This window comes from Trichoderma evansii, assembly GCF_050947405.1.
Source record: "Trichoderma evansii strain SZMC 28006 chromosome Unknown GGI43scaffold_25, whole genome shotgun sequence".
Taxonomy (NCBI): domain Eukaryota; kingdom Fungi; phylum Ascomycota; class Sordariomycetes; order Hypocreales; family Hypocreaceae; genus Trichoderma; species Trichoderma evansii.
Window position 1 is genome coordinate 432,643 of NW_028145181.1, and position 24,050 is coordinate 456,692.

General features: G+C 50.0%; 9 protein-coding genes across 9 annotated transcripts; 3 read left to right on the forward strand and 6 right to left on the reverse strand.

The window, feature by feature from the left end:
• Positions 1 to 208: 208 nt before the first annotated feature.
• Positions 209 to 1,396, forward strand: GGI43DRAFT_387539 (uncharacterized protein; the record flags this gene model as incomplete). The annotated part of the gene is made up of 1 exon (XM_083203949.1): positions 209 to 1,396. The coding sequence occupies one exon, from the start codon at positions 209 to 211 to the stop codon at positions 1,394 to 1,396; it is 1,188 nt and encodes a 395-aa protein (XP_083056743.1).
• Positions 1,397 to 1,406: 10 nt separating this feature from the next.
• On the reverse strand, positions 1,407 to 2,239 carry GGI43DRAFT_217566 (uncharacterized protein). Its single transcript, XM_083200292.1, has 3 exons — positions 2,037 to 2,239; positions 1,878 to 1,970; positions 1,407 to 1,814 (listed from the first exon to the last, which is right to left on the reverse strand). The coding sequence occupies exon 3, from the start codon at positions 1,733 to 1,735 to the stop codon at positions 1,418 to 1,420; it is 318 nt and encodes a 105-aa protein (XP_083056744.1). The 5' UTR covers positions 1,736 to 1,814; positions 1,878 to 1,970; positions 2,037 to 2,239; the 3' UTR covers positions 1,407 to 1,417.
• GGI43DRAFT_415633 (NADH dehydrogenase [ubiquinone] 1 alpha subcomplex subunit 1) lies at positions 1,563 to 2,236 on the reverse strand. Its single transcript, XM_083207169.1, has 3 exons — positions 2,037 to 2,236; positions 1,878 to 1,970; positions 1,563 to 1,814 (listed from the first exon to the last, which is right to left on the reverse strand). The coding sequence occupies exons 1-3, from the start codon at positions 2,082 to 2,084 to the stop codon at positions 1,758 to 1,760; spliced, it is 198 nt and encodes a 65-aa protein (XP_083056745.1). The 5' UTR covers positions 2,085 to 2,236; the 3' UTR covers positions 1,563 to 1,757.
• Positions 2,240 to 2,268: 29 nt separating the features above from the next.
• On the forward strand, positions 2,269 to 6,533 carry GGI43DRAFT_415634 (uncharacterized protein). The gene is made up of 4 exons (XM_083207170.1): positions 2,269 to 2,517; positions 2,575 to 3,394; positions 3,451 to 3,498; positions 3,552 to 6,533. The coding sequence occupies exons 2-4, from the start codon at positions 2,731 to 2,733 to the stop codon at positions 6,155 to 6,157; spliced, it is 3,318 nt and encodes a 1,105-aa protein (XP_083056746.1). The 5' UTR covers positions 2,269 to 2,517; positions 2,575 to 2,730; the 3' UTR covers positions 6,158 to 6,533.
• GGI43DRAFT_217628 (uncharacterized protein) lies at positions 6,390 to 7,592 on the reverse strand. The gene has a single exon (XM_083200294.1). It carries the CDS (start codon positions 7,279 to 7,281, stop codon positions 6,622 to 6,624), a length of 660 nt encoding a protein of 219 aa, XP_083056747.1. The 5' UTR covers positions 7,282 to 7,592; the 3' UTR covers positions 6,390 to 6,621.
• On the reverse strand, positions 7,540 to 14,270 carry GGI43DRAFT_217592 (nuclear protein 96-domain-containing protein). The gene is made up of 7 exons (XM_083200293.1): positions 13,959 to 14,270; positions 13,794 to 13,898; positions 13,572 to 13,685; positions 10,000 to 13,469; positions 9,639 to 9,869; positions 7,967 to 9,568; positions 7,540 to 7,908 (listed from the first exon to the last, which is right to left on the reverse strand). Exons 1-7 carry the CDS (start codon positions 14,056 to 14,058, stop codon positions 7,798 to 7,800), a joined length of 5,733 nt encoding a protein of 1,910 aa, XP_083056748.1. The 5' UTR covers positions 14,059 to 14,270; the 3' UTR covers positions 7,540 to 7,797.
• A 641-nt stretch (positions 14,271 to 14,911) lies between these two features.
• Positions 14,912 to 16,209, forward strand: GGI43DRAFT_415639 (uncharacterized protein). The gene is made up of 2 exons (XM_083207171.1): positions 14,912 to 15,407; positions 15,478 to 16,209. Exons 1-2 carry the CDS (start codon positions 15,252 to 15,254, stop codon positions 15,922 to 15,924), a joined length of 603 nt encoding a protein of 200 aa, XP_083056749.1. The 5' UTR covers positions 14,912 to 15,251; the 3' UTR covers positions 15,925 to 16,209.
• A 535-nt stretch (positions 16,210 to 16,744) lies between these two features.
• GGI43DRAFT_425491 (ENTH domain-containing protein) lies at positions 16,745 to 18,589 on the reverse strand (the record flags this gene model as incomplete). Its single annotated transcript, XM_083208517.1, has 4 exons — positions 16,745 to 18,045; positions 18,099 to 18,319; positions 18,382 to 18,451; positions 18,517 to 18,589. The coding sequence occupies 4 exons, from the start codon at positions 18,587 to 18,589 to the stop codon at positions 16,745 to 16,747; spliced, it is 1,665 nt and encodes a 554-aa protein (XP_083056750.1).
• A 1,630-nt stretch (positions 18,590 to 20,219) lies between these two features.
• On the reverse strand, positions 20,220 to 23,350 carry GGI43DRAFT_430550 (uncharacterized protein; the record flags this gene model as incomplete). Its single annotated transcript, XM_083209268.1, has 4 exons — positions 20,220 to 22,152; positions 22,234 to 22,662; positions 22,717 to 23,003; positions 23,059 to 23,350. The coding sequence occupies 4 exons, from the start codon at positions 23,348 to 23,350 to the stop codon at positions 20,584 to 20,586; spliced, it is 2,577 nt and encodes an 858-aa protein (XP_083056751.1). The 3' UTR covers positions 20,220 to 20,583.
• Between the last annotated feature and the right edge of the window lie 700 nt (positions 23,351 to 24,050).

Sequence of the window (24,050 nt, forward strand, 5' to 3'; positions counted from 1 at the left end):
GATTAATGATACTATTGATATTGCGTAACATTTCCTATCTATCATAGATATATTCTTTTCAAGACATCTTCCCAAGCCTTATCAAACTGAGATACCCTTTAATACCCAGCTCTTTGAAGAGCCAAGAGAAATCGGCTACCTTATCGGACCCCAGACCCAGGCTCAGACTCATACTACATTCGGACTCATTATCTATACACATCGCGAGATGCCGCCTACCACGTGTGTCCGCTGCCAGACAAACAAGGCAGTCGTTAAGCGGCCTAAGAACCATCATAAACTATGCCGCGACTGCTTCATAGCCGTCTTTGAAGATGAAGTGCACCATACCATTGTCTCATCCAAACTGTTCTTCCGCGGAGAAAGGGTCGCTATCGGTGCATCAGGAGGCAAGGACTCAACAGTACTGGCATCCGTATTAAAGACTCTTAACGAGCGTCACGACTATGGGCTAGATCTTGTTCTCCTCAGTATAGACGAAGGAATCAAAGGCTACAGAGATGACTCCCTGGAAACGGTTAAGCGAAACGCAGTTCAGTACGATATGCCTTTGAAGATCGTGGGATATGATGAGTTATATGGCTGGACCATGGATCAAGTCGTGGAGACTATTGGGAAAAAGGGCAACTGCACATACTGCGGCGTATTTCGTCGGCAGGCGCTGGACAGGGGTGCAAAGACCCTGGAAATCAAGCATGTTGTCACTGGTCACAATGCGGATGATGTTGCGGAGACAGTCCTCATGAATCTTCTCAGAGGAGATTTACCACGACTGTCTCGTAGCACCAGTATTGTCACAGGTGGCTCATTGAATGACGTGAAGAGAAGTAAGCCTCTAAAGTATGCATACGAAAAGGAGATCGTACTTTATGCACACCACAAGAAGCTGGATTATTTCAGTACGGAGTGCATATACAGTCCCGAGGCATTCCGAGGAACGGCACGAAGCCTCATCAAGAACCTGGAAAAGGTTCGGCCAAGCGCTATATTGGACATTGTTCGGAGTGGTGAAGACATGGCCCGGCTCACGCCTGATAAAGGACAAGGGGCATGCGCTTGCGATGAGGGCGAGGGGATGGGTGGCTGTGGATCTGCTGATGCAAAAACATCAGGGAACGACCTCGCACAAATGGAAGCAAGCCTCAAGGAGAAGCCCACAACTAATGGGCTTGAGACCGAGATCACATCAAATGGCGCACCCAAAGTCATTGACAGTGACGATGTGGTAAAGCTTCCTATTCGGCAGCGTCGGTCAAAGGAGCCTGGCCCTGTTCAGCTGCAGACACTTGGAAAGTGTGTCAAATGTGGCTATATGTCCAGCCAAGCAATGTGCCAGGCTTGTACCTTGCTTGAAGGTCTCAACAAGAACAGACCAGAGATTTCAATAGAGGGTTAGATTTTGTTAATAATAGATTTTTTAATCAACATTTACTAGCACAGCCATGTAAATAATGCTAGCCAGCGAAGCCGAGTTTCTGCCTGGTATATATACACTCCGTTTCATTTGGATTTCGAGGTCGAGCCCCCCTCTTCTAATAATTCCGATTGTACACCGTAATCCTCTAAGTAAATCGCTTCTCCAGCTGTATACAGTATCAGCACTTGTCAATAACAAGGTATTGTATGTGTGCAGTAGTATTACCTTCCACCCGTTGCTGAATTCAAATCCCAAAGGTGCCTGTGGGTTGTCTGTCTGTCCTCTCATTGTTCCTGTAAGTCGGCGGTCTCGGTCCATCACTTCGAGTGCTAGTTAGCGTCTAATCCGATCGAAACTTGTGCGAAAGGGCCCATTTGTCGAAAAGTTTCTTACTTTGCTGTAAGTAATGGTTAGCTGCTGGATATAAATGGCCTCATTCTCTGCTCGGAAGTTGACTAACTCTATCCCACTGATCCAATGAGTAGCGCGGTCGCTTGCCCTCGTTCTGCCATGTCTTGAAGGCAGCCAGTCCGGTACCAGTGGCACCAAACATCTAGTAACAAATTGTGAGCTACCTCGGGTTCCTATGTGGTGAAGTCTCGTTCGGTATAGCACATACGACAATCATGATGCCATATGGCAACAGGGTTTCGAAAGGAACAGGCATGATTGTGTTGCGCCGCCGGGACGGTCTTTCGCTTGGCTGTCGACCGAGAAAAAAACCGAAAAATAACCTGGGCACTCAGCAATTGTAAGAGCCCTGCTCAAATTCGTCGCAATGTCGAGAGTCTGCCGAGCCTCGTTCTTGATACTGAGCCTGCACGTCAGTGGGCAAAGCTCCAATTGGAGCCGTCGAATTTGATGCCTGAGGCCCCAGCCTGGACGCATCCCTGTACCAACGCATAGTTAGCGCAACTTTGTCTCACACTGTCACTCGCCCAAATTTTGGCGGGAAAACGCGATTGTTGAATGCGCACGCACTGTGCCTCCTGCTTCCGCGACTTCTAGACATGCAAGCTTGGAGAACGCGACTGAGACTGTTGTCGCAACGCCACAAGAGCAGTCAATAAACCTAAGCCGCTGCAGTTACATACAATTTGGTAGGGAGGATCTGTTCGCCTCTTATAGATGTTTTCATAGAGCTTACATGATAGCAGCTGCGATTAGCGAGTTTTCTGCTATAGGAAGCGCATCCGAGGGAGCGCCATGCATGCCACCTGATATCAGCCTCGAGTATATCCAGGGCTCTCGATCGATATGCCAGCGTCAAAACTATATCCACACTCTACGAGTCACAACAAGCAGCGATAACTATGACGAGTGCGCAGTCGATGGAGGAGGAGCTGCAGCAGAGCGTCAGGCTCTCAGAGGACGCTGAATACGAGACAGCCGACACAGCTGGCGAGGATGCGCTCACCCCTGCACCCTTAAAGACTCAGAACATAATTGCCATCTCTGCTGAGGATAGGATAGATGGCAGCAATAGCATGGATATGGACGAAGATGACGACGAGGAGCTTAGTGACCGTGATGCTTCCGGAGAGGAGATTGACGACGAAATGGATCAAGATGCCGAGGGAGAAGACTATGATGAGCTTGTGGATCAACAAATAGTGGTTAGCAACGATCGCCCTCTCCGGCTGAACGAGGATGAGGACGATGATGCAGAAGGCGAAGAAGATGGCGATGAAGGGGTTGGCGCGGTTAAGATCAAACCGGGCGATACCGACGACGAGGACGACGAGGACGAAGATGCCGAAGATGACGCTGAGAGCGACGTTTCAGATCTTCTCAGTAATCCTGAAGAAGATTCCGACGAAGAGCCTGCGTGGGAAGATGCTGGAGAGGTAGAAGAGGACGAGGATTCGGAGAATGATGGCCCGTCGAATATCTGCATGTTTTGCAAGCAAGACGAAGAAAACGATCCGAGTGAGGATTTTGAGACGTTCCTGTCTTGTTCTAGGTGCGGTGAGAATGGTAAGTCTGCCAAAAGCTGAAGTATGTGAGGATACAAATTTGCTAACAACTTTCAGCCCACCAGCAATGCGCAAGAGATGGGGCAGCAATGAGCGAACAGAACAGTGAGTTACGCCAAATACATATGCTCTCGGATATTTTGCTGATATAAATAAAGATGCAAAGCACTGGAAGTGTCCCGACTGCGATAATGGCGGCTCTGATCAGGAGGAAGAGGAACCTGAAGAACCGGAGAAGGATCCCAGTATCAATGGCCAAGCCAGGCCTGAATCGCAGCTTTCAGACGCTCCTCCTGATTTGTCTCCTAGGCATCAGATACAAGATGGAACTGAAAACCGATCTACTCCCAACGACCACACAGCCGCCGGAGATGTCTCGGATGGCCCTCGTGCTCTGAGAAAGAGAAAGACATCGTCTGTAGAGCCTGAGGAGGCTACTATTGCCCTGAGGAGACGAAGACGCGGCCTTTCGACCGATGGCGTGTCTGCTAATGAAGAGACTGACAGCAAATCGGCGGAGCCAACTAGGGGGAGCTCACGTGCGGTTCGATTAAAAGTTACTCGCCCGTCTCTAGTCGTCATTGAAAGGAAATCACGAGGATCACTTGTTGTGAACATGCGCGTGCGGCCGGGAAATCTTAAGGAGATCCTCTCGCGCAGGCGAAGAGAAAGGAGAAGGTCAGGAGCAAACGGACGAGCACCACGCACTCCAGTCGCACCATCAGCTGTACGCCCCAACTCTGGAGCTGTTACTGCAACACCCGTGCTCCCAACACCTTTTACAACAGATTTCTATTCAACACCCTTCTACTCTTTATTTGACAAGGAAACTGAAGATATGAAAGGAAAGCCCTACGGTGGTATCCTAACGGAAACAGAAGCAGATACCACAAAAACGCTACCGCAACCTGACGACCGGAGGCGCTTCGACCAAGCTAAACAGCGCGCAGAAGATGAATGGAGAGCTCGCGTTCTGGCGATGCAGGCAGAGATAGACATGCCTATCCGCAAATCCAAGAAATCAAGTGATAACGCCAGCCAAATCGAGTGTATCGAATTTGGTGGCTGGGAGATTGATACTTGGTATGCAGCACCGTACCCAGCGGAGTATAGTAGAAACCGTGTACTCTACATATGCGAATTCTGCCTCAAGTACATGAATTCCGACTACGTGGCATGGCGCCACAAGCTGAAATGCGGAGCAAAGCACCCTCCTGGAGACGAGATATATCGGCATGGGTCGGTGTCGGTATTCGAGGTCGATGGCCGGAAAAATCCAGTCTACTGCCAAAACTTGTGTCTTTTGGCAAAGCTTTTCTTGGGATCCAAGACACTGTATTACGACGTGGAGCCGTTTTTGTTTTACGTTTTGTGTGAGTACGATGAATGTGGCTATCATTTCGTTGGTTATTTCTCTAAAGAGAAACGCGCGAGCAGCCAAAACAATGTGTCATGCATTTTGACATTGCCGATTCATCAGAGAAAGGGTTACGGTAATCTACTTATTGATTTCTCATATCTCCTCACCAAGGTAGAGGAGAAAACAGGATCTCCAGAGAAGCCGCTCTCTGATATGGGACTTGTTTCCTACAGGAATTATTGGCGCTTACGGCTTTGCCGATATTTCATAGAAACGCTGAAAGATGATGGACACAAGCAAAACGGCCTCAGTATTAAGCAAATATCAGACGACACGGGCATGACACCTGACGATGTTATTGCTGCTCTGGAAGGTCTTCGAGCCCTGGTGCGGGATCCGCAGACAAAGTTGTACGCGTTCCGGATCGATTTGGAATACTGCCAGCAGTATGTTGCCAAATGGGAGTCCAAGGGCTATGTTCAGCTGAAGCCCGAGGGTCTTGCATGGACGCCATACGTTATGGGCCGCAGCAACGCTGTGAATTTTGAGCTTGGCCCACCTATTAATACCATTGCCCCTCGTGAAGATGATGAAGCAAAGGTCGAGGAAGGCGAGAATGATATTTCTGGAGATGCTCATTCTATCATCATGAATGACGAGTTGAATGATGGTTCACAATCAATAGCTGGCTCTGCATCAGAGTCGGGAGATGAGGGCAATAGCAATCCCGAATTCACTCCCATTATGTCGATTGAGGAGAAGACGGCGCCCGAAGATAAAGAGAATGCAGAACCGCAAGACGAAGTCATGGACGATGCAGACTCTGAGCCAGACTGGATGACACCTTATCACGATATACCGCCAAACCGTTTTGAAGTATTCCCGCCTGTGGCTGGCAGCCGTCGCACAGACCGTTCACGTCAAAGTGTAAGCAGGCCTTCCGGGTCACGAACGGGGGGAGGTAGTAGCTCCCGGCCACGACCAAAAAGAGCCGGGGGCAGTAGTCGACGGCCTACTCTCAGCCGACCTAAGAGCAGCGGATCACGGAGAAGAACAGGGGGCACAGGCCGTGGCCCTGGACGGTGGCCTAAGGGGACAAAGAAATCAGACTACGGTAATGCGGATAGCGGCCCTGGACTGCCGCCTGGTTGGAGAGACAAGCCGCCGGGGACAGAAATGGCTACCGATGGCGATCTCAGCGTTGGAACGTCTTTAGCTGACGAAGAGCCCGCCAAAGACGAAGTTAGAGTCATGACCCCACAGCCATCAAGTAATGGATTTGTGCTGAGCGTACAGCTCGGAGGGCAGGTTGCTGAGCCTTCTGACCAAGGCATCAATGGAGGAGATGAAGACGGCGAGGAGGAGGAGGAATTGGATGTTGATGCCGAAGGCGAGGACGAATAATGAAAGGTAGTTGATTGAGCATTTTGCGGATACAGATGCTCTCCCCACCCTCTTCCCCCTTTTTTTGGCTTTTGATTTTTTTGAGAAGATAATTTTCTCCAGCATGCGTAGGGCGTTGGAAGGTATTGAAAGCTGAATCCTCCCCTATTTTATTACACTTATATATATGTAGTATTTCTGTCTTGATGTCGTTAGGTAAAGGAGCCGGCGCAGGGGCTGGTTTTGGTGGTGGCGCAAGGAAAACACTCGGGTATACCTTTTTTTCATGTTGTATGTGTTGCTGTGCGAGAGAAGGGAAAGGAAGCTGTAGATGGGGCTGCTTGTGATGTAAATCAAGTAAAGTATACAGCTTATGACAAGGAGATGATGTTGGCTAGTTGAATAATAAATAGTAAAATTTCTCTTATATGTCGCTTGCTCTGCTCTTGTGTTGCTCTACTTCACTATAGGTTTCGGTTGGTATCTTATAAGTCGGCCTCTCTACTGACATCATCACCATCAACATCATCATCATAGCTGCTCTTCCTCCTCTCTTCCCAAAATCCTCTACCATAACTCACCAGAATCTCTTCTCCCTTCTTAATCCCTCCGCCATCACTCTTCTTCACATTCTTACTCTTACTCTTCTTCCCCCCTCCCAACGCCCAAACTCCCACACAAATCTCCCCCCATCTCTCGCCCCAAACATTCCCAAACTGCGCATTCGCCCTCTCCACGCCCCCGACTCCACGATAATCATTCGCAAACCTTGCCTCGTTCCCTTCTCCTGCCGCATCCACCGCCACGTCCATCTCCCTGTCAAGCCATAGGTCGTAATCACTCTCTTTACTAGTCGTACCTTGGCCGTGCAACCTTCCGAGATACATTAATATCAGTTCTCCTGGCGCAATGTTTCTGGTGGCGAATAGCCCGTGCTGCCCGTATGCCGGGTGCGAAGAGTCCTGGATGGCCTGGATCTTGACATGGGGACAGGGAGTTTCGGTGGCTGGCGATGAGGCTGGCACGGATGGGAGATCGAGGGGTTTGGTGCGGAGGAACTGGATCTGTGTTGGTGAGATGTCTTTGCCGTGGAGAGGCGCTTTGAGATAGGGTACTGAGATGGGCCAGTTTTTGGGCTTGGACATTGTTTATTTAAATGGAAATGAGGGGTTGATTGAATGATACTATACTTGCGTAGCTGTCGGATGATGTTTATTCACTTATATGCAGGGTAATCAATCCACCGAGGATTTGGCGCTGGAATTAAAAAGAGGACGGTTGCTAAAAGTGTCTGTCTGAGTACTACCTATCTATAAAAGCAAAAAAATATCCTTCACACTTCATCACATACGACAATAATTTGTATCCAGTCTAAATAGAACAGTTATTATACTACAATACTAATTTAGCCCTTGATTAGCTTCATCTTTTCCCTGTCCTTCGCACCATGATGCTATCTTCCTATCCTCCCAGATCGCGTATCCTCTATCGCCCTTTGTTTGCAGGAAAAAAGGATGAAGTCGGAAGTAAAAAAAAATAAAAAAATAAAAAAATAAAAAGACTAAAATAAAAAGACAGATATACCATTTCCTTCCATCGCATCACATATCTCCAAAGCCCCATTCGTTGCTTCTTATCCCGTCAAACCTCATTCCCAATGCTTAATGCGCCATAACTTCTCTGTAGCGATCCAGACTCAGGTCAACTGAGTATGCAAGCAGTTTGTCCTGTGTAAGTGGAAGGCTTAGAATTCTGGATCGGAGTTCCATGTCCTACATTCATGTTAGAAAAACCAGATAACTAAATCAATATTAGTCTAGAAGCGCATACCTGTTTCTGTCGCGTTGCCTTCACAATTTCCCTGGCAGTTTCGTCCGCCATGTCGGAAATAGCAGCATATCGCGTAATGTTACTCTCTGCTCCAATATCCTTAACTGCGTTGAGACCAGCAAGAAGTCTGTCGAGGAGCGCAGGCGATGCAATTTCTCCCTTTTCGCGACACTCCATAAGCTGGAGGAAGTGACCATAAATCTCGCCACCTTGAGTCCATTCTGTGATACCTTGTTGCTGATCCTGGAATTGTGAGATGAGAGAAGACAGACCAGCGTAATCACGTTCAACAATGGCCTGGGGCGCAACGTGCTGAATCAAAATACGATGAGCCTCGGCATGTGATCCCGCTCGCAGAAGGCACTGGACTTCTGCCACAGCATCCTTCTTCACGCAGCGCATGTAAAGAGCAAGGGCCTCCCAGATCCACGCCGCGGGAATGCGGTACTTCTCGGTGAGCATAACGAAACTAGAATCCGATTCGGATCCAATCAGGTTGGCGTGTTGGCAGAGATGCTCTTGCAAGGCCTTCTTGCGCGAAGCTGTGTGATGCAAATGCAGCAGCACGAAAGCAGCCTCTAGCCACTCTCCTGCTCGGGTAAGCTGAGCGGCAAATGCAATGGTAGCAGCGTCAGCCTTCTCAATCCCGTTCGTGCCATAGGAGACTTTGCCCGTAGACGCCAGGGCAATACCCAGCTGCCATCGAAGTCTTGCATCAAGGGGAGATAGCTGCGAGTTTTCCGGGCGAAGGACAGCTTCCAAGTCAGCGTTCTGGTCGGCGTACAACTGGAGAAGGCCCCATAAGAGATCTTGACGAGTGTCGATGTTTGCATCATTCCAAAGAGGAGCAATGCCTTGCTCAACATACCAAGGGCGAGGTAAATCTTCCTTGTCTTGGTCGATATCATCCTTGTATTCCTCGACAGCAGCAGATAGGTCGTCCTGGTTCGAAATGGCGTACCACAATCGTAGACCAAAGGATTGCCTCCAGTCCAGACCAAAGTTCTTGGAGATGACGAATGAATCAACTCGATCCTCATTAGGCATACCCTTCAAGCCTTCACAGACGCAGACATTTCCGCCCAAAAGCTCATAAATCGTACGAATAGCCTCGGAGAACTCAGATAATATCTTCGAATCCAGCCACGACTTAATCTGCTCTCGCATTTCCCTCTTCGCGACATCGCTGGTGCCAATCAGGGGGACAAGAGTAGCAAGACGGAAATTTTTGCCGTCCAAAAGGTACTTGCAGGCCTCTGCGACCCGGTGGCCAGCGAGACATGCAAGTGCCTTCTCTTCGCTAGTAGCCGCCATGCTGATAGCTGTTGACGAAGCCTGCTCAACCAAATCGGACCAAAACTGGGATAGCTTGTTCCTGCGTACCAGATGCTCCTCCTCTGTTGCGTTCAGGCTGTCCAAATCGTCGAATAGGATACTGGCCAGTTCCCAAACCTGTTTCTCATGAATGCTAGCTGCATCATTCACGTTCTTATGATGGAACACGCTCTTGAGACTAGTGGTATGCAAGGCAGCTTGTGGCACTCCTTCAATGATACGGACTTCAGTCACGATATCTTGGGACGAAAGGAAATTCTTTGATGACTAGAAAATCAAGGTCAGCGAGTCAGGCCACAACGGCTACTATATCTACACACAGTGCGACAACCCTTACCTCAGCAGCAAAAGTAGCTAGGCGAACATCTTGTTCCTCAGTCCGAATGCTAGACCGCTGGAAAGTCAGAATATCCGTGTTGTCGCGTATTGACCGACGGGAGTGCGAGCCGTCTAATGATCGAATCAAAACAAGAGTCTCATCTGGTCCCCAGGTCGGTCTCGAGGCGCTGTGAAAGGCGAGCTCGCCATCTTCAGCCGTGGCAAATTTGGCTTGTCGCTCGGAGGGCAACTAGATTGAACACAGAAAATTTTAGCATTTTATTCATTATTTGGTTAAATACAAATAGAGCCTCCAGCCGGCTCAAAAACAATTATCAATCTCAACAAGTGTTATATAGCGAAACAGTCAGGGTACCGACCTTGGGAAAACCATTTGCAGATGGAGAAGCGTTAGATCCCTTGCGCATTGGCTTTGGCTTTGGCTTCTCAAACAAGGAATTCATCAAGTCGATGCTCGTTGCAAATCCACGTCCTTGCTCCATACCAATCTGAGTGCCGGCCGCTTGCCCATCTTTTCTATCTGGTCTGGCGGCACTCCTCCCCCAAATGGATGACTTTCGGAAGTCAGATTCTTCATCCACGTCAAACGTAACGGTTTTACCTCCCCGCTTAGCAGAAGATCCGGTCAGTTCTTTGGCCAGTTGGCGGTCTCGCTTCATTGGGCTGACTGTCTTCCTCAGCATTTCCGTCCAATCGTCGCCATCTGCGACTTCAAGCTTGACAAGACCAGCTGAGTCCTTCATAGCTCTCATTCTAGCTCTGAGAATGCCACCAGGCGTTGAAGTTGTACGCTTAATATCCTGGCCACCCTCGGACGAGGCATCGTCATGCTCCGCGGCGAGATGCTGTCCGATAGAAGACCTCGTCATGTCTTCATCCTCGGACATTTCATACTCTGCGATGTGGTCATCTTCCAAAGACAACTTGACATCATGTGTAGCAGAGTCCGCGGAGCTAACCCCTAAAAAAGACTGGGGTCTGGTCAGCTCAGCTGCGAACAGCCCTTGTTGCTCATCGAATGCGCCAGGCAACATGTGCGACTGGGAAAACACCATCGCATCATCATTTTGTGAAGAGGTAGGTACGTGAAAGTTTACAGGAGGTGAAGTTTCAGTGGGAGGGTCGAGAGTCATGTCAAAGTCAGTCTCCTCATCGGAGTCATCCAGTCCGTAAGTCGTGAAATGTTCAACAGAAAAGGTCCAAACACCAGTGTCCACGTCGTAGCTTTCAAATGTAGTATCGACGATGCGCTTGAGTCGCTCAATATGCTTGTTGAAGCGCTTAGGATCACTGGCGACTCTCCTATCACGGCCACCACGAGGCCAGGATTGCTCCAGTGATATCCTAGCGGGCACGTTGAGGCCCTTGCCAACAGGCGGCTTCTTCGCTGCAATGGGATAGACAGTCGCAGATCGAGGCTCCAGCTGGATGATGCCACCGCAGAGTTCGTCTAGGTCGATGCCGCTAATATCTACAGGGATTTTGAAAGTGATTGAGCCGACATTCTCTCGGCCAACAGTGAAGTTGTCAATGCGTTGTCGCTGGATCCGGTTCATATTCTGGAGTTCCTCACGGGAAGGCTCCATCCAGTACTTTCCTGGAGCATTGTCAAAGCCGCTCACCTCGGGCTCAGGGGTAGCGCTATCCTCTTCAGGAACGATTGCCAATTCCTTGTCCTTGCTTTTGAATTGCTCCATTTCAGGAGTTCGAATTCCGTTAGAGATGGGCGTAAGCTTGTCTAGACGAGGAGTCTCCTCAGCAAGAGCAGGAGAGCTTGGGACATCGCCAGGGGCAGGTAGAGCCGCACGCACCGGGGGAGAGTCTTCTCCGTCCACGTGCGTATCGAAGCTTACACGCTTCGCCAGCTTTCGGGGCCCAGTACCATTGTCAGCATTCTGTTTGTCTTTCAATGGCGTGGAAAAGAGGTCGCTTCTCAATTCGCGGTTAATAACCAGCTTCTTGGAGCCCGTGCTTCCATACCAACGAGTGTTGTTGGTATTCGAAAATGCGCCAGGTAAGAGAATGCTGTCGTCAGTGTTGACAGTACGGCGGAGATTGCTGGATGACACACTCTTGCTGAGAGCGGTTCCACTGGGGGTAGAGCCAAGTAAGCTCCGGCCCAGAGAGCTGGGGGTGCCGCCCGCCGGGCTTGCTCCAGCAGGCGTACCATAGGTGCTGTAAGAAAAGCCGAATCCTCTCTTTTGGGGCGTACCAAAACGACCTGATGCCGCGGGTGTGAATTTGTACATGGGGAAAATAGAGGGTCTTTTGGGTTTCGGTTGTCCGCTCAGGGGAACTGCGAGCGGACCAGGGTTCGGTACCTCGTTTCCACCAAGCCCAGAGAATAGTGATGGTGAGCCATAAGCCGATACATCGCTCAAGTTCGCGGTGAGGCCCTGGGGGGCAGTGTTAACTTGCTGGCCGCCACCTAGTAACGAGCTACCAAGACCAATGCTCTGCTGTTGTTGATTGCCAGCGTTGCTGAAGAGTCCACCTTGATTTTGAACTGTCGAACCGCCGAATAGTCCGCCGCTTGGAGCAGCGGTCGTAGCTCCAAAGAGGCCAGGCTTCTGCTGATTCGTAGCCGCCCCAAACAGACCTCCTCCAGTGGCCTGTTGAGTTTGGCCACCAGCGGCACCGAAAAGTCCTCCTCCGGTGGTGCCTGGGGTGGCAGTGCTGGCGCCGAAAAGACCGCCAGCAGCAGCTGGCTTAGCTCCAAAGAGTCCTCCGGTGGCTGCACCTCCCAGGCCCGTCGTTCCCTGTTGTTGAGTGTTGCCAAAGAGACCGCCGCCAGTGGTGTTGGCAGCCGCAGGTGTGGAACCAAAAAGGCCCCCTGAAGCTGGTTTTGGCTGGTTACCAAATAAACCTCCCGATGGTTGTTGGGGTTGGGCTTGACCAAACAAGCCTCCTGAGGTACTGGATTGCTGTTGAGTGTTGCCCCCGAAGAGGCCGCCTCCAGTTTGAGCGTTGGTGTTCGCGCCAGTGTTTCCAAAAAGGCCGCCGCCGGTTGTATTGGCCGTAGTCGAGCCAAAGCCGCCGCCTGTGTTTCCGAAGCCTGTTGATGCCGTATTGGTGTTGTTGCCGAAGCTGAATCCAGTACCTGCAGGCTTATTCTGAGCAGTGTTGCCAAATAATCCTCCAGCTTGAGCGTTGGTATTTGCGCCCGTGTTTCCAAAGAGCCCGCCACCAGCGGTATTTGTCGATCCAAAACCAGAAGTGCCGGTGGTGGTGTTTCCGCTTCCAAACATGCCGCCGCCCTGGTTCTGTGTAGTATTTGTACCAAAGAGCCCTCCAGTCGCCGGTTTGTTGGCGTTACCAAAAAGGCCACCGCCAGTATTGCCAGCTGCAGTGTTAGTATTCGCACCGAATCCACCACCAAAGCCAGATGCAGTATTTGTGTTGGTGTTCGCTCCAAATAGTCCGCCTGTAGTATTGTTCGTGGCTCCGAATCCACCAGTTGCAGTATTCGTCTGGTTGGTATTGCCGAATCCACCGCCAAAGCCCGAACCCACGCCAAAAGCGCCAGCACCGCTGGGGTTGCCGTGTCGTCTACCCTGAGCGTAGTCTGCTAATCTCAGCTCATCAGCAGACCACTTCTTATAAGGATCTTGGAACAAGATGTTCTGGAAGGCGTTAGACTGGTTGGTGTTGCTATTAGGCTCCTTTTCCGTAAACGCTTGAAAGGGAGTGACGGCGGTGCCGGGAGGGTCGCCAGTTGCGCCGCCCAAGGTATTGGTCGCACCAAAGCCGCCAAAGCCACCGCCAGTATTGGAGGTGGTGTTGCCGCCGCCAAACATGGGCGAAGGTGTATTCGCAGCTCCGAAACCGCCTGCTGGTTTATTAGCATTGCCGAATAGGCCGCTGCCAGTGTTACTGCCAAACGCTGAGGGGGTAGTGGTATTGGTGTTTGAACCAAACCCAAAGCCCGTACCAGTGCTAGGGGTGCTAGAGCCTCCAAACAGACCACCTGAAGTAGTGGTGGTGGTAGGCGTCGAGCCGAAAGCAGGCTTGCTGCCGAAGCCACTCGTGGTTGACCCGAAACCTCCTACAGCCTCGTTAGCACTATGAAGGGGGGTGATTATCGAAAGTGAAGAACGCAGGATATGAGCCTCTCGGGAGCCCACGCGAGCTTTTCTGAAGGAGAAAGACTTACCAGTATTTGAGCCAAAGCCGCTAGGAGTAGGGGTGGTGTTGCCAAACATGCCGCCGCCAGTGTTGCTAGTCGCACCAAAGCCGCCGGAGGTGTTGGATCCGAAGCCTGCGTGTTTCTCTGTCAGTGAATGCCGCAACGCCTTGTCGCGGTCGAGATTAAATGTACCTGATGAAGGGGTGCTGGTGTTTGCTCCAAAGCCACCAAATCCACTTGACTGCTGGTTGTTTGAGCCGAAGCCGCCTCCAAATCCGCCGCCGAACGACATGATGGGCGTCTGTATATCGCGGTATTGGGAGGAAGGTTTCCGATGCTAGGAGCTGCCCGCCGACGATGCTCAGCTATGGGAAGGCGTGCTCCGGAAAGATGAGAGAGCTCGAGATGGCGCGATCAAATTCGGATACGAATAACAAATCGAGACTCGCGGAAGAAAGCGCGCATATGTAGTGTTATTTGGATTGAGGGTGAGGAAAACTGCTCAGATTAACCATGCCCAGCTGCAAGGTGATGAGACGATGAGGTAAAAGTCGCGTTCTGGTAGCAGAAGGACTAGTATTTTGCTATTGCTGGAGGGTCCCTTGGGGAGCCGCGACGGATGGCGACGCAACAAAACAAGGAGTGGCGCAAATGCGAGAATGCGATATAAAGAAAAAAGAACGATTGATTGAGTAGAGACCAGTGCAGCAAAGTGATTCAAGGGGTGACGAGCCCTTTTATCACCTCTGGGTGCAGATGGTCACCTTCTGGGCTGGTTGGCAGCAGACGGGAGGCAAAAGTCAAGGTCAAAGCAAAGCCGGCTATTTCTTGGTCAGCTCAGCTTTTTTTTTCGTGTTGCTTGCTCCCACCAGGCTGACTTCTTGGTGCCTCAGACAAGAACTTCTGCTCTCATTGGCCCGAGGCGCCCTGATGACTAACGCGGGCCAATCAGCACCGCCAATTGCTCTACCAGGCAGGCAAGTCGCTGGTGCCTGCGCCACTGCCTAGCAGATACATTGGTCAGGCGTACTCAGGTGTAACCCCTAGAAGTCGTGCGCCCAGCGAAGAGTCAACAGTGGGCTTGAGGCCTAAAGCCGCTGGACCGCGAGCGCAACCACCTGTAGGCGCGTGTCAAGCTCCGGCGCGTCGCATCCAGCTAGTCGGCAAAATAACTTCAATCCAAGCAATAAACCTCGCCCATAGCTACATATCTCCCTCTTTGATCCTTTGTTATACGACACATTCTGCGTGCTTTGTACGGTTTTCTCTCTCTCTTTTATTTGCTCCATTATATACGACTTTGGGTTCCTTTTTTACTCCTCCAAAACCCTTGCGTCACCTTTATTTGGTTTTTTTGGTCCCCTTGTTGCTAGCAGTATAAGCTCTTCTGAGGAGGAAAAAAAGAGCCCAATCCTTTGGATACGGTAGCGGGCTCACACTCACACTCATCCGGCACAGCTTCTTCAGCTAGCCTGTCTGTCCAGCATGAACTCTCACACGCCTCGTCCCTTTCCTGGGCGGTCAATAGCAGGAGGATCCAACCAGCATGCGCAGTCGCGGAATCCCCCCGCGCCACAAGTGTCTTCCAACGAAGATTACGGCAACATTGCTGACGAGGATCGTGAACATATCGATGAAGTCGTAAGTCGCTGCTAATCAGCCTTGGTCAGGTATTGTTTCGTCTCGGTATTCTGACATGTTATTGGCATAGTTCGATTTGATGGACATGAAGAAGAAAGGATGGCTAAATAGCTACGAATTCAAACACTCCCTTGCCGCTCTCGGCTTCGACATGGCCAAGCCCGATTACTGCAGAGAATTGGAAAACTACGGCCAAGTGCCTCCGGACTGGCGGGATCCCCATACCTGCCCCGTCAACCGCCTGCTCATCTTCCCCGATCAGTTCCGACTATGCGCCGCAAAGCTCATTGCTAGACGAGACCCGCGCGAGGAAGCCATGAAGGTATTCAATATGTTTGATTACGACCAAGACGGCATTATTTCGGTCGAAGATATGAGGCATCTGGCGCAGGATATCAAGGAAGAACGCACAATGACAGACGAAGAGATTCAGACCATGATAGAACATCTCGATCACGATGGCAAAGGCGGAGTCAACCTCGAAGAGTTCATCCAGATGATGGAAGAGGCTGGCTAATTGGGCATCAAGGGAAAAAGAAACCAGAAGCTGTTTGTGCCGAAAGCTGTCGAAACTATATTATCGCAGGCGTAAAACCTTCGCCGTGCTGGATATTGGCTCACCTTATCGATGCCACGCGTCGGCCGGGCTGTATGAAAGCATAGCTGGCTCGCCCCAGGAGCACTATTTCGGGAATGTTGCAAGGTTCTAGTGAAGGCTGATGGATCACATATAATGTGCACAATGGTCACCAATATATCATTTTGGAGATGGCGTATCGGCAGTTTTGCGTTTTTTTAAGCTTATTTATTTTTTTTTTTTTTTTGTTTTTTTTTTTTTTTTTGCTTAAGGTTATGTATAACGAGGCAAATGATAGCAAGGTTTGCTTTCGACTTTAGGGCTACAATAGGTATGAGATAGCTGTGCTGGCATTCACGAGATGGAAAGCTTGGGCAATATTTGAACAAGGTCGAAAATCAGGTCTACAATTTTGAAAATTCCAGAGGTGCGTTGTCTAATAAACATACAACGTGGACCGTGAGAAAATAAAATAAATAAGCCAGTTTTATTCCCTCTCAACCACCCAAGCGAGTAATATCTTATTCCTTTCCCCAGTAAAAATCAAGAAACAAAAAATGCGGTTAAGGAGCAGAGACGAAGACGTTGCCACGGAGAAAAGGAGACAGTTCGCCTTAAAAACAGATGGCGAGGTATCAGTCCATGAACAAGAACAAGTATGAAAATGGCGGTATCAGAAAGAGCGTCAAGAGCAATAAAGAAAAATCCGACAATCTCTCGTCTGTGGTATATCAAAAATTAATCATTTCTCCTCTTTCCCTTAAAATTGGATTAAATCTTGCGGCTGGCCCTGTTGCTGCGGTCGCTGCTGAGCTCCGAATGGGTTGCTGTTCAGCTGAGGCTGGCCGCCATAGGTAATGCTCGGCATGCCAGTGAACTGCTGCCGTAAGAAAGGATTGTTGCCGGTGGCTTCTGGGTTAATTCGGCTGAGACCGGCGCCAGCACTGTTGATAAACGTTCCCGGGGCCGTGTGCTGTGCGGGGATTCGCAGGTCACCGGTGTTTCCGTAAGTATCTAGACCATCTCCAGAGGCCAGCAGAGCGTTCAACTTCCTCTCATGTTCGCTAAGCTCTCTCTGGGGAGCAGTGAAAGCGGGCTTCTGCTGCTGCTGCAGCTGCTGTTGGTGCAGCTGAAGCTGAATCTGAGGTTGGTTGAAGCCGGATTGGTTGAAGCTGGATAGAGTCTTTTGCTCTGGTAGAGGGCTGAGAGAAGAGGTCGCGGGTCTTGCTGACTGCGGTCGGTTCTGGGCAAAGGGATTGTTGGAACCTGTGGGAGTGGGTCTAAGGGACTGCTGTTGTTGCTGGCTGCCGGTCGCCCAGGGATTGTTGCTTCCAGGCTGAATGGCCAAATCCAGAGCCTGAGAAGGCTGCAGCTGTTGTTGCTGAGCAAACTGCTGTTGCTGAAGGAATTGCTGCTGCTGCTGCTGTTGTTGCTGCTGAGCAAGCGGGTTGCCAAACGCATCGACGCCAAAGCCGGTGTTGAAGTTTTGCTGCCAGCCGGTCTGCTGCGGTTGTTGCGGTTGTTGCGGTTGTTGGAATCCGGTATATGCGTTTCCTAGGTAGCCGGTTGGCTGTGGGATCTGCTGCGCCTGCTGGTCAATTGGATTGGCCCAGAAGTCCACAGCGTTGCCCTGCTGGTATCCCTGGTTGAATCCAGTGTGCTGGGGCTGAGAAGTTTGAGGAGTGTCATCGTCAAATAGAGATGCGGCGTTGGAATCTTCCAACTCGCGGCGCCTTCTTTCCTCTTCTTCCTGGCTGAGTTTGATAGCCTTTGCAAGGTCATCATCATTTTCATTACCAGAGAGATTCTGTCTCTTTTTCCTATCCTCCTCCTCCTGGTATTTGCTGGCTTCGATTGCAAGGCGGTACTCGGCATCGTCCTCCTCATTGGGTCTTCGTTCTGATCGTGGCTGTCGTCGCTGAGACTGCTCGGCATACTGCGGACCAAAATCAGAGTCGAGGCCCATTACGCGCGACTTCCAAGACTTCCGGTCACTTCGCTCGGCTCGCAATCTCTCATCGTTGAGGATAAGCGCGGTCAATTCCTTGGCCGCAACACGGACTGCGCATATGGTCAGTAAGTCGCGGGCCGGATGGAAAGGAAAGGCAACTCACCATTCTGGCCAACATCGCGGCCTTCTTCGTCAATGTACTGGAACTCTCGCAGAGTCTTGATGATGTAGATGCTTTGGCGAGCCCATGTGACAACCAGCTCAGAGCCCTCATGCAGACAGTAGTCGAGAACCTTTAATGCCTTCAAAACGTGGCGCCAATTCTTTCCCTTGTCGTTCAGTCTCTTGTCGAGCATATCCATTATGTCGTAAAACTCAGTAGACCTGTGATCACGTTTCAATTAGCTCGGTGCTGGTGCGGCCCGCCTATTCAGGTCGTAACATACGTGTTGAATGTCATCTGAGCAATCTCGCTCATCTGAGTGCCGGTCGGACCCCACGGGTCGTTACTTGTCGCTACAGAACGAAGCTTCAATTAGCATCACCTACTAAACCAAATTCCAGTGGTGGCGGCGACAAACCATCTCGGACTTTGACCTGGGCGTGTGAGTACCCTTTGGTCACGTTTTTCACACTGCGTATAACCTTCGACATGGTGAATAAGTGATATTATTGAAAGCTGAGAGGATAGAAAAGTTGTGAAGGAGAGGGGGAAAAGGAGATGAGTGTCGCTGCTTTGGCGAATTTGGCGCGCGAATGGCTAATGGGACCAGTCAGAGGTCGCAGCTAGCTGGAAAGGAGACGAGAAATGAGATAGACAGGCTGTATGTAGGGGTGCGCAACAAATTCAGCCGCTAGACGGTGCGGGCCGAATCTCTGGCAAACGGCTCCGGCGATTGCAGGCGGCAGCGCAGAGGAAAGGCGGCTTTCAAACGCTGATGAGCCTTCGCAGCAGCAAGGTGAATTGCCAGTCGGATTCCACGGCGGCAAGCTTGGTGTAGAATGACGGCCGCTGTAACCTTTGGCGTGGGGCGGCTGATCGCAATACAGGCGCTTAACAAAGGGGATACGCAAGCAGACAATCAGTCAATCTTTGTCCCGCGGGCAATCACAAAATCGCGAATGCCTCGATGCTGGATGAGTGGTGATGATGCGGGCTTGGGAGAGAGATGTTGGAGAGAAAAGAGACTGAGCAGAGAGATGGTCGAATGCAGGTCTGTCAGGCGGTTCGCCTTGCCTTTACGCAGCTAGTTTGAATCAAGTTTACGTACGCTCAGTGGTTGATTACGTTAGGAGAAGGGGAGAGAAAGCCGAAACAAGTCCCCAGCCTAGATGGACAAAATTATCCGAACAAGCCGAAGACGCCCTTCCCGTGCAAATCGCGCCGGGGTCAGTCGCTGTCTTTTTTGTCAGCGCATTGTGACAGCTCAATCGCCAGAGCGCCTGGGTACCTTACGTCACGCGCGTGGCCATCCAAGTACCTACCCCAGCCACCAGCCACGCAACTTAATTGAGGGAAATACTCCGCGGCGCAGATTCTGGACGCAAGCCCGTCAGCCAAAGCTTACCCTAAAGCCAAAGCGCTGCGAATTGTGAAAATCGGAACGCGCGTATGCGTGCTTGATTACAGCGCAGTGATATGTACCGACTGGGGGCTGCAAATGATCTCAAAGCAGGCACCGCGCACATGTAGGCGACTCCGATTCGGCGCGCTCGAATCGATTTCCCGCTGCTGCCCGGAGTACTCCGAGCTGTGAGGTCATTCTCTGCAGGCTGTGGGCCTCTATGCCTACTGCTAACGTTCAGGGCGTTTATAGCTTGCAGTCTGTACCTGCACATGCATGTGTCCCTCACCGTAAATGCAGAACTTACTTGGCATTCCTCGCAGAGCAAATTTTCAGCGTGAGGCCGCGTATTCATGCGGAGTAGTGGCTAGCGAGGTACAAAGCCAAACAATAATTTTTTTTTACTTAGCCAATGATTCAGTCCCCCAGCTGAATCAGTCTCGACATTCTAGCCAGTATTTATACAAGGGAGCGGTCCAGTCAGAGACTTTATATGTCCATGAAGCGAGGCTGTCGCTACCTTACCTGATATTATTGACAGTGGAGTTACTAGGCCTAGAAGCTGACGAGTTCGTTGCCACAATATCCGCATATTCTCCAGGTAGTTTATGATTATCACATAAAGTTACTGGCGCAAAGGGCGTATGCAGAATTACTGGGCTGTGACTAATTAAGAAAATCAATTGACAGCAAATTTGAAGTTGATTATTCCTGGAGCCATATCCTTTAGCTAGCTAAATACCTATATAAATCCTCAAGCCAATAACAGCGATAGTTTAACCTCCGCAGATCATATCACACCGGTTCAAATCCTAAAGTCCCATTTCCTCCCCTAGTTGCTCTGCACCTTGATAATAGGTACGATATGATGTCATGATAGACCCCAGTAGAAAAAACCCATATATATAGCAAGCTTTAGTATTAACCGAACGATCTCGAGCAAATATTGATCATAAACGCGCCAAATGTCCCGGAAATCAAAGAGAGAGATAACGATAAAAGAAAAGAGTAGCAAATGAATGAGAAATCTGAATAAAATAATAGAGTGAAGATATCAGATGAAAAAAGGCACTCGTTATTATGCTAAACATCTGCCAACTGTTCTGGTGATTCTACCAGCTGTTCTGGTGATAAAGTACGAACTCTCTTCGAACTATTTGGGGCATCGGTATTCGTATCGTTTTCCTCGAGCTTGATACGAGAGCGTTTCCTGGAATCCGGAGATGAATTTAAGCCATCAGAAGGCAAAAATGTGTCAACTAGATCGTCAGGACCTGTAAGATCAATCGCCTCGCTCGCGCTTCCCGGGCTACCTTGGCGGTGTGTGGGGACCGCTGAAGGCGTCTGATTCATATATGTCGGTGCTCGGCCGATGAATAAACTTGATTCGCTGCCAGACCTTTCGGCTGTTCGGGTAGCCTCATTAGATCCGATCTCCCAGCCGTTTCGACCGTCTTGGGTTCGTCCAGTAAGCGATGACGGCGCATATGAAGGGGCGTACCCGTCGTCTACAAACAATGGGCTCTCAAGCCTATTATCACTGGACAACTGGGTTGAATTCAATTGACTTTCGGAATTGCTTTCGCCGCTTCTGTCCCATTCGTTGGTAAGGTCAACAACTTGGTGCCCAGTGACAGATCGGTTATCTGGGACAATCGTTGACTCATCGTCACTCTCGTATTCGTCATGATGGCCGTCATCCTGCAAATTCAGCATTTCAACCATGGGGACAATGCTCGCTGTTTGTGAGCTCCCCACAGGAGGCTGCGAATCCTCAACGGCGAGGTCTCCTTCGAAGGGAATGGAATTGGACGGGCTTGGATCAGAAGCAGAAGCAGAACCAGAGCCAGAACCAGAACCAGAACCAGAACCAGAACCAGAGTCAGAATCAGAGTCAGAGTCAGAATCAGAACCAGAATCAGAGTCGGAATCAGAGTCGGAGTTAGTGTCAGAGTCACTATCAATGACAATCGTAGATGGCCCAGGTAGTCCAGATTCACCATTTTGAGCACTTTGTGGTCCGACCGGTGATGACGACGACGGCGGCGGCGGCGGCGACGGGGACCTATCTCCGTCACATTCTTCATCAGGGCTTTCAAAGCCTCCCAGTAAAGTTGTCCAGTCTTGCTCTGATGGTACGAACGAGTTGATTACTGGAAAGAGATTTTTCAGCTGGGATCTAGAGTGATCGCTGGCCTCCTTGGGCCTTCGGGCAGAGTTATTCATATCCATTAAAAAGTGGAAGTCTCGCACTGGTCGTTTTCTCTCGCGAGTGGTGAGCCACTGGTCAAAGTCCCAGAATTCCACTCGGCTGAGGCCCCGAAGACAGTGGACGTAGTCTATGCCTTGCAGCGAGCGCAGCGCACGGAAACCTCTGTAGTTAGGTTGCAGCTTAGTTTTGGCTTTCATATGATTAATGATGCCTCTCGGCTCGTGTTTGCGACGCATGACGGCCTCGCTGGACTCTTGAACGTAGACGCCGAGAGTCTTGAGACGGATAGTCTCTGGGAGAAATACTAGCGAAAAGGTACGGCGAGACGTAAACTTCCCTCGATCATTTAGAGCGTAAGTGAGGTACTGTGATCCCACCCAGAGGATCTCGACATGCTGTAGGCGCTGCAAATTCGCCCCAATCCCTTTGGAAAAGCGACCCTATTCGCCCAAAGAGGAAAAAGCGAACGTATTCTCGCCATAGAAAATGTGACTGCCCCAGAAATGCCATCTTTTGCAGACCAGCAATGGAGCTAGGAAGACGCTCGGCTCGGGGGAGAATGTGATGCTGACTTTGCTTCTTCCCACATGTAGACGATGCAAATAACTCGGTTTTCCAAAGCGATTCAGTGGTACTTGCGTTATAGGGTGGTACGGATCTAAACGAGAGATCCCATGAACAACACTGCCCTTGAAGTTGAAGAAGTGCTTCAAAATCTGAAATTGTACGTTGGCAGGGATTTCAAAGGACTGTGACACATCCTGATGCTGAACTCTCGGTTGAGCACTCGTCTGTAGCAAGTCGTCTTTTAGTTCTTGGTCTGTGGGTGCCCGCAAAAAGAGATCTGGATGCAGTTTAGTTGCCACAGGCGAACAATTCCCTTCCATGCATGCGAGTTTATAAAGCTGAGCCCAACACATGTTGTCGGATTCGAGATGAGATGGCCATTTCTGCGTTGGTAGTTAGTCAAGCTCTAAACTCTCACAATTGATGAGATTACATACTATTTCGGTGTTCCGCGATCTTCCCATGAGCTTATCTATTCGCCTTTCCAGCTGATTTATTTTTCTTGCCTGCTCACTTTTTTCTTCTCTAAATTTTCTCTCTCGTTTCTCAAATTCGCTTATTCTCTTCTTCCGGCTGAAGGATTTCTCATGGACGTGATGCCAGAGTGGTAGAAATCTACCGGAACGTGGCCCGGTAAAATCGAATACTCCCTCTTCATCAGAGTCGTGGATAATGTCGCCATATAAGTTTGACTTGTCCTCCAGTGACCTTGGCAGCCTCGGCGCTTTAGACAGGTTAGCGGCGCTCTTCTTTTGATTTGATGGATGGGGCGCTTTTACCTTGATAAGAAGAGGGAAGTTCGCTCTCATCATCGTCATCATCTGGCACCCCTCCTGCTTCGTCGCTTTGCGAGTTGGTCAAGTCTGCTGACACAGGTTCACCATTTGATGAAACAACATTTGACAGAATTCCATCTTGCGGTGGTTGGTCATGACTACCTGAAGCCTGACCATGGCCGCCTAATAAAGGCTCGTCGCCTCCATTGGACGAGGAGTCTTCGCCATCTTCAGAGGAGATGGTATCAGAGCCTGAGGGGTTAAGATCAATAGTTGGAAGACCATCATCGTCCATGGTGATCTTGTCTGGAGCTGGTAGAACAAGATTTGCAGCCGGCTTTAGATCACTGGATGTTCAACCGAAGGCCTGGACGAAGGATATATGGAAGGAAATGAGAGCGTGGATGATATGTGCAAATTGTAAGAAGGGATAATCAGAGAGGGAAGAACACTATTCGAAATGCTTAAGCAAAAGTGTTGTGCATGCATAGAGAGAAGAGATAAAAGAAGACGAAGAGTGTGAACTTGGGATTATATAGGCACTGCAGCATCACGTGGAGCTTCACCGACTCTTCTTCTGAGGTCCTGCAGAGACTAGAAAAGAATAGATCAGAGAAGAAGAGTTGGGGAACATGCGCACTGCTGCGCTCTTGTGTATGCATGTGTGGGAGGGTTGACAGAGAGGTATGTTGTAGCCACGCCAGGTGGCCATCATGCATCAGCAATAAATAAATAGTAGCAACTAATCAGGATGAATAAAATTCGAAAGCAACTGAATGACACATTGATTGACAAATACGGCAAATATATTGAAGCGGACGAACAATAATATTGACTTGGCATGTCTATACTTCTAAGGTATTCGTGATGGTGTTCTCGCTGTTACCCTCAGTAGTAAATGGATCGAAACCGTTGATTATAAACTCCACAAAATATCCGCAAACATAGTCTAAGAAAAAAACAGAAACAATACAATGTAGATACAGTACCTATCT

Bases quoted from the DNA above. Each gene is read 5' to 3' on its own strand.
- GGI43DRAFT_415633 (XM_083207169.1), bottom strand. From the start codon at position 2,084: ATGCCTGTTCCTTTCGAAACCCTGTTGCCATATGGCATCATGATTGTC. The intron at 1,971-2,036 runs GTATGTGCTATA...ATTTGTTACTAG, and splicing joins CATATGGCATCATGATTGTC to ATGTTTGGTGCCACTGGTAC. The intron at 1,815-1,877 runs GTTAGTCAACTT...CATTACTTACAG, and splicing joins CATTGGATCAGTGGGATAGA to CAAAGTAAGAAACTTTTCGA.
- GGI43DRAFT_217628 (XM_083200294.1), bottom strand. From the start codon at position 7,281: ATGTCCAAGCCCAAAAACTGGCCCATCTCAGTACCCTATCTCAAAGCG.
- GGI43DRAFT_217592 (XM_083200293.1), bottom strand. From the start codon at position 14,058: ATGTCGTTCGGCGGCGGATTTGGAGGCGGCTTCGGCTCAAACAACCAG. The intron at 13,899-13,958 runs GTACATTTAATC...AGAAACACGCAG, and splicing joins CACCAGCACCCCTTCATCAG to GCTTCGGATCCAACACCTCC. The intron at 13,686-13,793 runs GTAAGTCTTTCT...ACGAGGCTGTAG, and splicing joins CGGCTTTGGCTCAAATACTG to GAGGTTTCGGGTCAACCACG.
- GGI43DRAFT_217566 (XM_083200292.1), bottom strand. From the start codon at position 1,735: ATGGACCGAGACCGCCGACTTACAGGAACAATGAGAGGACAGACAGAC.
- GGI43DRAFT_415639 (XM_083207171.1), top strand. From the start codon at position 15,252: ATGAACTCTCACACGCCTCGTCCCTTTCCTGGGCGGTCAATAGCAGGA. The intron at 15,408-15,477 runs GTAAGTCGCTGC...TTATTGGCATAG, and splicing joins GTGAACATATCGATGAAGTC to TTCGATTTGATGGACATGAA.
- GGI43DRAFT_415634 (XM_083207170.1), top strand. From the start codon at position 2,731: ATGACGAGTGCGCAGTCGATGGAGGAGGAGCTGCAGCAGAGCGTCAGG. The intron at 3,395-3,450 runs GTAAGTCTGCCA...AACAACTTTCAG, and splicing joins TTCTAGGTGCGGTGAGAATG to CCCACCAGCAATGCGCAAGA. The intron at 3,499-3,551 runs GTGAGTTACGCC...ATATAAATAAAG, and splicing joins AGCAATGAGCGAACAGAACA to ATGCAAAGCACTGGAAGTGT.